This window comes from Leptopilina boulardi, unplaced genomic scaffold (assembly GCF_019393585.1).
Source record: "Leptopilina boulardi isolate dan_hultmark-lab unplaced genomic scaffold, ZJU_Lbou_2.1 LbouV2_266, whole genome shotgun sequence".
NCBI classification, from domain to species: Eukaryota; Metazoa; Arthropoda; class Insecta; order Hymenoptera; family Figitidae; genus Leptopilina; species Leptopilina boulardi.
The window spans coordinates 3247415-3258061 of NW_026137825.1; the positions used below are offsets into that span (position 1 = coordinate 3247415).

General features: G+C 18.8%; 3 protein-coding genes across 7 annotated transcripts in view; 1 reads left to right on the plus strand and 2 right to left on the minus strand.

Annotated features, from left to right (window-relative positions):
• The window catches only part of LOC127281139 (thymidylate synthase), a 191096-nt gene that overhangs the window by 161516 nt on the left and 18933 nt on the right, over positions 1-10647 (minus strand). The window lies entirely within an intron of this gene.
• The window catches only part of LOC127281135 (uncharacterized), a 207356-nt gene continuing 196926 nt past the window's right edge, over positions 218-10647 (plus strand). For 3 of the 5 annotated variants that reach the window (XM_051304665.1, XM_051304664.1, XM_051304663.1), the window contains exons 1-8: positions 218-559; positions 1912-2052; positions 2448-2565; positions 2665-2826; positions 3671-3904; positions 4288-4419; positions 4503-4675; positions 7223-7333. In XM_051304665.1, the coding sequence (XP_051160622.1) occupies positions 558-559; positions 1912-2052; positions 2448-2565; positions 2665-2826; positions 3671-3904; positions 4288-4419; positions 4503-4675; positions 7223-7298 (1038 nt within the window). In that variant the 5' untranslated portion in view covers positions 218-557 and the 3' untranslated portion in view covers positions 7299-7333. Of the gene's footprint in view, positions 560-1911; positions 2053-2447; positions 2566-2664; positions 2827-3670; positions 3905-4287; positions 4420-4502; positions 4676-5769; positions 5888-7222; positions 7433-10647 lie in introns of those variants that run through there. The other 2 variants (XR_007842931.1, XM_051304662.1) reach the window with 2 other exon arrangements.
• LOC127281129 (uncharacterized) lies at positions 7553-9824 on the minus strand. The gene is made up of 2 exons (XM_051304656.1): positions 9701-9824; positions 7553-9062 (listed from the first exon to the last, which is right to left on the minus strand). The coding sequence occupies exons 1-2, from the start codon at positions 9719-9721 to the stop codon at positions 7662-7664; spliced, it is 1422 nt and encodes a 473-aa protein (XP_051160613.1). The 5' UTR covers positions 9722-9824; the 3' UTR covers positions 7553-7661.

Genomic DNA, 10647 nt, shown 5'->3' on the forward strand with positions numbered 1-10647 from the left:
AATAAAAGAAATTCCATCAAAATTTTTTAATTCGAAAAAATGAAATTTCGACTGAAAAGTAAATTTAATAAAAATTACAAAAAAACAACGATTTAATTTACCAACAAACGTGATTGTAGAAATCTTTATCAGTTAACGGTTAGTTATCAAATGAGGCAAATATTATCATTTGTAGATTACTTTAAAATAAAAAAGGAGAGAAAAAAACTTAAAAGTAGTAAAGAAGTTAATGCATCAGATGGAGAATTTTTTTTTTTGTTATTTTATCCAAAGAACCAATTCAACCAGTATAATATACAATCTTTTATGTTTCTTATCAAAAAGAAAATATATATGTGACAACGTCTTTACTGTATATAGAATCAGTTTCATCGAAACACTCATTGACAATACAACAATCAAGAAGCCTTCTTTTTTTAAGACGCAATAAAAAATCAACAAATATAAACAAAATCACATCGAAATTGCAAAAGTTTTGATATATTTGTGTGTTTTTTTTTTTAATCTCTTGAAGATTTATTGTGTGTGATTGGAAATTCAATTTCAGTGAGAACAAAATGTAAGATTTAAAATTTTTTCTTTAATTATAAATAAATACCAACAAAATTATAAAGTGCAATATATAAAAATAAATTGTTAGTGAAATTTGTTTATCGTAATTAAATATATATATTATTTTAATAATATTTTTGTAATCATTAGTATAAAGTATACATAATTTTTATTTATTTTATTTTTTGATTATATTATTATTTTTATTATTTTATTTATTATTATTATTGTGCTATTATTATAATAATTATTTTTATAATAGGAAATAATAATAATAATAATAATAATAATAATAATTATTATTATTATTATTTTATTTTTATAATATTTATATTTATATATTATTTATTTATTTATTTTATTATTTTTTTTATTTTTTATTATTTAAATATTTATTTATATTTATTTATAATAATAATAATTATTATTATTATTTTTTTTTTATTATCATTATTACATTAACAATTATTAAAAAAAATATTTTTATATAATTTATTAAAAAAATAATTCTTACGATTAGAATAAAGTTTAAAAAAAATAAAAAAAAAATTAAGTGTAATAAATATTAATTCTATATAATAATATTAGAAATATAAAAATATAATAATTGATAATAACGTTAATTATTATTAATTGAAATAAGTGGAAAAAAAATATACAATCATAAATCGCACTTTGAAAGATAAAAATAATTTTTAATTAGTATATGTACAAAATGAAAAAAATATGTTGCACACGTAGAAAGATAAGAATGATTTTTCAAAGTGAATAATTATAAATACTCATAATTATTGAATATTAATATAAAAATTTTTTTCATTAACAATTTTATATAAATAATCAGCTTGATATATAAAAATAAATTTTTTTTTTATTTTATTTATTTATTTATAAATCTATTTAGTAGTAAAATTACATTTTATTATTTACTGAAAAAAAAATTATTTTATCTTTCTAAGTATTGTTTATCATTATCATTGTATTTTTTTCATATATAATATAATAAAAAAAAAAAGTAAAAAAGAATATAGGAATCAATAAAGTTAATAATTTTATTGAGAAAAAAATATTGAATAATGATTATATAAAATAAATATTTTTTTTTAATGATAATAAAAATAATTTAATATAATTCTTTGATTTCAATATAAGAAATATTAATTAGGTACTGGCAAAATTTTCAATTTTATAATTAAAAAAAAACACAAAATTTAGTAAAATAGAATTTTTATATATATATTTTTTTAATTTTAATTTTTATTTGTCATGAAATAAAATAATTTTTTTTTTTTGGTAAAATTCTTCTTTTTTTTGTCTTAAATTTTAGAAGCTCAAAAAAAAAAATATTTATTTGTATAGGATATCTCTACCAGCAACATACGTTGAGGGATTCCATGATCGTGAAGCTGTTGAAGCAATGGAATATAGAACATTGGGAAAAACTGGTCTTAAAATAAGTAAACTTTCTCTTGGAGGCGGAACATTTAGTAATCTCTATGGGTATTTTTTCAAAAATATCAAGCAAATTATATATTAATTCGAATTAAATAGGAAAATTAATTGAAGCAAAATTTTCGAAGCAAAAAAAGAAATAATCATAGAACATATGATATTATTAGGATGAATTTTCAGTTTTCGAAAATTATCAAATTTTATCGAATTTTCTTTTTATGGGAAAAAAATTTATTTGATTCAAATAATTTTTTTCCGATAAATAAAATTAAGAAATAATAAATATTAAATATAAAATTATTATATTTACAATAAATATTATTATAAAAAATAAATAATAAATTTTATTATAAAAATAAATAATAAATTTTATTATAAAAAATAAATAATAAATTTTATTATTATTTATTATTATAATAATAATAAAATAATATTGTTTTTAGTGAGTGTAATGAGGAGGAGGTTATAGAACTCGTGAGAACTGCAATAAAACAAGGAATTAATTATTTGGACACTGCTCCATGGTATGGACAGGGACGATCAGAAACTTTATTTGGCAAGGTGTAAATAATATCAAAATATATTTTCTTTTTTTTTTTTAGAAAAATATTTCCTTAAATTTTTGAACACTGTTTAATTTTTTTTTTTGTGTAAAAAAAGGCCCTGAAAGGAATTCCACGTCAGGCTTATTATATTGCAACAAAAGTTGGAAGGTATGAATTAGATCAGGATCGTATGTTTGATTATACAATTGAAAAAACAAGGCAAAGTTTTCATAAGAGTTTGGAATTATTGTGTTTGGATTACGTTGATGTAATTCAGGTAAATATTTATTTATTTACAATGAAAAAAATATTTATAATATCTGATTTTGCTTTTTTTTTGTATAAAAAAAGAATTTTATTAGATATAATTATTATTTAGACGAATTTTCATTTTTCGAATTAGCAATTGATTGAATTTTTTTTTAAAACAAATTTTTACTAAACTAAAAATTTTTTTTACCGAATTTTTTTTACACAATTTTTAGTTTACAAAATTTCTCTTTACTCTACTTTTTATTTTAAAAAAATTTCGAATTTGAATTTAGAATTTTCATTTAATAATTATTGTTAGTGATTCGAATTTTTGCTTTTTTTTGTATAAACAAAGAATTTTATTAGATATAATTATTATATAGTCGAATTTTCATTTTTCGAATTAGAAGTTGATTGAATTTTTTCTTTAAACGAATTTTTACTAAACCAAAAATTTTTTTTACCGAATTTTTTTTACACAATTTCTCTTTACCCTACTTTTTATTTAAAAAAAATTCCGAATTTGAATTTAGAATTTTCATTTAATAATTATTGTTAGTGATTCGGAATTTTTAAATTTTACAATTTTCAATTCATCGAATTTTTATTTTTATCTGGAATTTTTTATTTGTACAAATTTCTCTTTACTCAATTTTTTTTTGTAAAAAACTTAATTTAGTAGAACTCTCATTCAATAGAATCTATAATTATTTTTTTTTGCTTCTTTATGTAAAATTTAAAATATGTATTTTTGTTTGTTTATTTTTTTCTCTAAAAAAATTCCTTTGCGATAAAAATAATAAATAATTTTTTTTTAAATAATATAATTAAATTAATTAATATATTATTTATCAAAATGTTTGAAATAGGTGCACGATATTGAATTTGCACCATCGTTGGATATAGTTGTTAGTCAAACATTGCCAGAATTATCGAGACAAGTAATTGAAGGAAAAGCGAAATTTATTGGTATCACTGGTTATCCAGTATCAATACTCAAAGAATGCATCGAACGAAGCAACATAAATATATCGACAGTTTTAAGTTTTGCCAGATTTACACTCATGGATGATAATTTATTGCAATATATTCCATTTTTTAAGGTGAAAATTTATTTTTAATTTATACACCCAGAGTAAAATTATAATAATTAAAATTATAATTATCAAAATTATAATAATTAAAATTATAATTATTAAAATTATAATAATTAAAATTATTTGTCTCAGAGATAAATAAATATGTTTTTTGTTTCAAAAATAAATTTTGAGTGAATAAAAATTTTAATTGCCCTAAATAAATTTTTTTTTTTTTTTTTTTTTTTAAATTCAAAACAAAAAGTTATTATCTGAGATAAAATATATTTTTATTTGCTTTAGATAAATTTTGCCTTCAATAAAATATTTCTCTGGGTTGTATAAATTAATAAATTTCTAAAAAGAGGAAAAAATAAAATTTTTAAGGATTTTTTTTTTTTGAAAACTAGAAACACAATATTGGAATTATTAATGCGGCTCTAACTTGCATGGGTATTTTAACTAATAAAGGACCACCAGAATGGCATCCAGCATCAAATGATATTAAACAACAATGTAGAGAAGCAGCTCGTTGTTGCAAGGTTTAATTTTATTTATTTATTTATTTTTCGTCATTGACTTTGACAAATCAAAATTAATTTGGAAAAAAAAATTCCATTTTTAGGATCATGATATTGAATTGGCTAGATTGTCAGTTTGGGGCTCAATGGAGTGTGAAGATGTTAGCAGTAATTTGGTTGGAATGAAAAATTTAACTGAACTAAATGCTAATTTGGATGTCGTGAGAAATGGCATTTCAGAGCAAGAAAAAATTTTACTAAAAGAAATTCAAGAAAAGTGAGTAGTATTAAAAAAAAAAAAAAAAATCTATCGCTGTGTTTAAAAATGCTAGACAATTTTTTCGAAAGCACAATAGCCTAAAATTCTGAACGTTCAAATGGACGAAATCATTTTTTCAAAATTACTATTGCAATGAAAAATTAAAAAATTACATTAAATTAAATTAAATTTACATTTACATTAAATATTTAATAAATTAATAATTTACTTTTTGGATACAAAAATTTTTGTAACAAAATTTTGAAGTTAAAAATCTAGTAAATAAATTTTTCGTTTATGTGAACGTTCAGACACATAAAGCACCAAATAGTCACTAAAAAAAATGGCACCAACTTTAGTCACTAAAAAATAGCACTAACTAATCACTAAAAAAAATGCACCTAAACTAATCTAAAACTATGAGACACGTGAATAAGCTCTAAAATTAATTTTTTTAGAATTTTCATTTGATAAAATTTTAATATCTCTAATTTAATTTTAGTCGAATTTTCCATTTTTTCGAATTATTATTTAATAGAAATTCTATGAAATCGAATTTCTTCATTACAAAATTATTATTAAATAATAATAATAAAAAATAATTTAAATATTATTAATTAATAATTAGCCTAAACTTAAACGAATTTTTTATTTTTTCATCGAATTTGAATTTGAAAGAATTATTATTTGCTCGAATGACCAAATAGTCATTTTTTTTTTTTTTTTTTACATAGAAAAAATAGAAATAATTCATCTGAAAATTAATTCTAATATAAAATTCTTATTAATTTTGTGAAATTAATAATTCAATTAATTTTTATAACAAATTAATTTTTATAGCTTATACATCGCTCAATACTAGTTTCATAAAAATTTTATTTTCCAATCTAACAAAATCAAAAAAGGACAATGACAAAATTCCACCGCTCTCATCAAATTATTTATTTTTTTAAAAATACATTAAAATTCATTTTTAAAAAATTTTATCTTTCATATATATTTGCATAAATATCAGTGACAAATATTTTATCATTGATTTTAGCTTACAGTTTTTTTTTTAATTCAAAAAGAAAAAAAAATTGACAATTTCGTATATATATATTTCTTGATAGTTCCCGTTATCAGAGACTTTTAAAATGCCTCGTTTGACTGTTGACATACGCGACAATATTTCTCTCTTTGTGAATGTATAAATCTCAAAATGCTGTTCAAAAACGTATCATAATTACGGTGAGTTTCTAAAGTAACTGCGAGCAAAAAAAAAATTGATTCAATTAATTAAAATTTTTCTTATTAAATTCAATATAAAAAAATTAAATTATTAAAATATTTTTATTTAAATTTATGATTAAATCGAAAAAACAATCTTTTTTTTGATTCAAAATCACTTTTGAAAATATAGATTTTTAAATAAATGAATTTTTTATCGGTAAAATTTATTAATAAGAAAAATAAATTTCAATATAATTGAATCAAAATTTAGTGCACATGATATTATCTCTCTCAAAAAAAATAAGTTGGTTAGATTTTTCTTTTAGATGAATTTTCCGAATTTTCATTTTTTGCTAATTAGAATATTTAATACAGAATTTTCTAAATTAATTCACTGATTCGAATTTTTTAATTTTACAATTTCCAATTCAAGGAATTTTAATTTTTGTCCGAACTTTTCATTTGCACGAATTTTTTTCTTTTTTTATTAATATTCAACGAATTCTTATTTTTGTCAGAACTTTTTATTTATTTATTTTTTTTATTGTAAATAAAAAAAAGATTTAAAACTTTTTTTTAGCGCAAAATTTTATAGAATTCAAGATCAAATTTTTTTGATAATTTCTGATTTGTAAATTTTTAAATTTTCCAACGTAATATTTTTTTTAAATTACATTTATTGTTCGGACATTTTCAATTATTCGATTAAATTGAAAATTCACACAAATAAAGATTCGTTGAATTGAAAATTTTCGAATTTAAAAAATTATTGTATTATTAAAAAATTATTATAATTATTATAAATTATTAAAAAAAATCATTTAAATGAAAATTCAGTCAAATAAATATTTTACGAATTGAAAATTTTTAAATTTATAAAAATTATTATTTTACGAATTATTAATTTAATATATATTATTGAAAATTGTTACCTAAAAATTCAGACAAATAAGAATTCAGTGAATTGGAAATTTTTGAATTTACAAAAATTATTTTTATTATTATACGAATTATTAAAAAATAGTTACTTAAAAATTCGGTTAAATAAAAATTCGTTTAAAAAAATTGAAATTCTCTCAAATTCTAATTCGAAAATGAAAATAAATATAAAAGAATGATAAAATTCTTTCAAATGAAATTTTTCACTATCAATGAATTTTATGGGATAATCATGCGCCAAAAATTTTTTTTCGTGTTTTTCTTTCCTTTCTATATATACTAATAGCAGTTTGTTTTTTTTTTTTTTTTTTTGTTTGTTACAAAATATATTAAAATCTGATGTTTATATTTTTGAGTTTAATAGAAACACATATTCGCGAAAAAATATTAAAAATATAAAAATAATTATTTCAGATATTTATCGAAAGTGAAAGGTCAACATTGGGAAAATGATTGGATGCACCAATCATGGGATTCAGTAAAAAAATAATTGTACATAAACATATTTTATATACTTGAAAAAAAATGAATTAAATAACAAACAACAGAATGTAAATTGTTGTAAGAAAAAAAAATTGTTTACCGAGTTCTGCTTTTAAAATAGTAAAATATTTTTTAAAATAATACGATTTTTTTTTTATTCTAGTTTTAAGAAACGAATTTAATTATATTAATTTAAAAAATTTTTTTCCCCACTTATTTTTCATATTCCAGGGATTTTTGATTGAAAAAAAAAAAAAAACATTAATTGGCATAAATATTTATTTACACGTCAAATTTTTGTATCGAAAATTGAAAAAAAATTGTGTCAAAAATTTTTAAAATAAATCCTAGCGCAAATAAAAAATTTCAATTAAAGTACATCTAAAATATTTGGTAAGCATATTTTACGAATATCATTATGAATTTGACTATTACTATAGACTAATCTATATAATTTTGGTACTAATCTCTCCATACAACTATTGGGACAACATGCTGTATATAAACAACGTAAATCAGTTCTTCCCAAATAATTTAATATTTCACTAACAATATAAAAATTTAATTTTCCCTTTAATGCACATACAAATGGTATACGACATTTATTTAATAAAATTTCTCTCTCCTTGCCTTTTTTCACTAAAAATTTAAATATCGAATACCATCTTGCAAATAATGGCATATGAAGAATTAATATTGTCCATATCTCAGAATTTTTCATTAAATTTGTCAATTTATTTTCATTAGCCGTTAAAATTGTCCATGGATCAATATTATAAATTTTTCGACATTTTAAAATTTCCGTCAACATTTTATTAACTTGTAGAATTTCTAATAATTTTACTAGTCTTTCATCAATATTTTCATTATTATCTAATAAATTTTTACTTTCTAATTGTAAAAAATATAAATTACACATTAATGATGATGAATTTAGTGAATAATTATTTTTCACCTCATCAATAACATTTTGACTTATTATTTCAATACAATTAACATTTGCGCCGTACATTAATAAAAGTTTTATTGCATAATGATTATTCATTTCAAGTGCAGTATAGAGAATAAATTCTTTTTTTAACTCTGACCAACAATTTGGATTTGCACCAAATTTTAATAATATTTTAATAAATTTCACTTTCTGTCGATTTGATATTAAAACATTATTACTTATTAAATAATGAAGTGGTGTCATATCAGTATTTGAATCTTTTATCGATAATTCAGCGCCATATGATATTAAACGTTTAATAAATTCTTTATCAATATCCCTTTGTTTTAGGGCAAAATGTAATAATGGTAGATTTTCGTTTGTTTTCTCTTGAAATGAAACTCCAGCTTCGTAAAATCGTTTAATCCAATTTAAACGTTTCATTGAAATTAATTCCAACAGTGGCGATAATTGATGTTTACAATTACATATTTTATAATCAAGAAATCCACGTTCAATCAATTTATTTAACATTTTTATATTATTTAATTCAATTGTTTTGTGTATGAGAAAATCTTGAATATTTTTATCATTATCGCACAATTTTTTATTTAGAAATAAATCGAGAATATTTTCATTATTTGTTTTCAATGCCATGAGAAGAATACAATTATCATAATAATTAAATTCATGTTTACATTGAATAATACTAATTAAATTTTGTTTATTATTTTCAAAATAGGCGAATATTTTCTTTAATTTTTCCAAATTTTTCTCTTCAATGGCAAATAAAATTTCATCTTTTCCATAGATTTCCATTGTACATTCTTTGTTTATTTCCTGTAAATAGATTTTTTTTCTTGTACAAAAAAAAATAAAAAAAAAAAAAAAACAAAAACAATGAAAAATATTTTTATAGTTTTGAATAAGTCCTTTTTTTTACATTTTTATAAAATATATTTAGTGTTTTGAAAATTTTTAAATTTTAACCAAATTTATTCATAAAATTTTTCGCAACAATAATAATAAAATTATAAAAATAATAATTATATAAATAATAATTATAAAAATAATAATTATAAAAATAATAATTATAATAATAATAATAATAGTAATAAAAATAATAAAGTCGAAACAAAAAATTACTTTCGATTGTAATTGTATAAATAAAGGTCGAAAACTGAGAAGTTTAATAAGAAAAAAAAATTTGCAATTTACGATTAATTTTCGGCAAAAACGAAACATAACCTATATTTTAATTGTATAAATTTGCATTTTAATATTTTTTTGTTCTTGATTCGTTTTGGTAATTTATAATAAAATCATTTAAATTAAATTCTTTTTTTCCTTCTTAAATTCAAATTTTGACAGTTCAGCTTTAAGGTTATGTGAACATTATGCCGGTCGGAATTAATAAAATATATAGAATATTACCCCGAGCTCAAATTATTAGGAATATTTATTTGTTTTGTACTCACCAAATCTTCTTGTTTGTCCATTTTTAGCAATCTTTGTATATAAAATAAACAATGCAAAAAACAAAAAACTAACAAACAAAGCGTGGAAAAGCGTTGAAGGCCAAAGTAAACAAAAATTAATTGGAACGGCGGAACGAAAAACCGAAACGCTGGAATTTTAACCAATAGATGTCACTTCTGTTGTCATTACATCCGGCCGCGAATTTTTAAATTTTAAAAATTGAATTAAAAAATTATATAAAAACAATTTTTTATATTTTTAATAAAATATTAAAATTATTAAAATTTATATTACAAATAATTAATAAATAATAATAATAATAAAAATAATTTTTAATATTAATAATTAATTTTTTCCATTTAAATAAAAATTGAATTAATAATTTAATTACCTATGTTAATTTTTTTTATTCAGTGTATAATTTCCAAACATTTGTTATTCGAATAATTAATTAATTGTTCGAATAAATAAATAAATAAATATAATAACCAATAAATATTCACAACTATTTTTTTAATTTAATTTATTTTAGAAAAATACCAAACTCGGAAAATTTCTTTACAAGTTTTTTTTTTTTTTTTTTTGCTGTTAATAATAAACGCAATTATAAAATCTTACATTATTTACAACGTAAAGAATATATAATATATAATATATATATATATATATTAATATCTTAAAGATATAGAAAAGTTTCTTAAATGGAACTAAAAATATGTTTATTTATATCGCTGAGATTTATTATGATTATTTTTTTTTTTTACTTTTTAGTTAATATTATAATCAACAGTCTTCTATCACAAGAAAATCTTTTATATTGGATCACTTATATAGTTTTTAAAGAAAATCACAAAAATGATACTAAAATAAAATTATAGTAAAGGAAAAATTAAATTAAAAAAAAAAAAAAAAATGGAAAGAAAAACAATAAATTACAAAAAAAAAA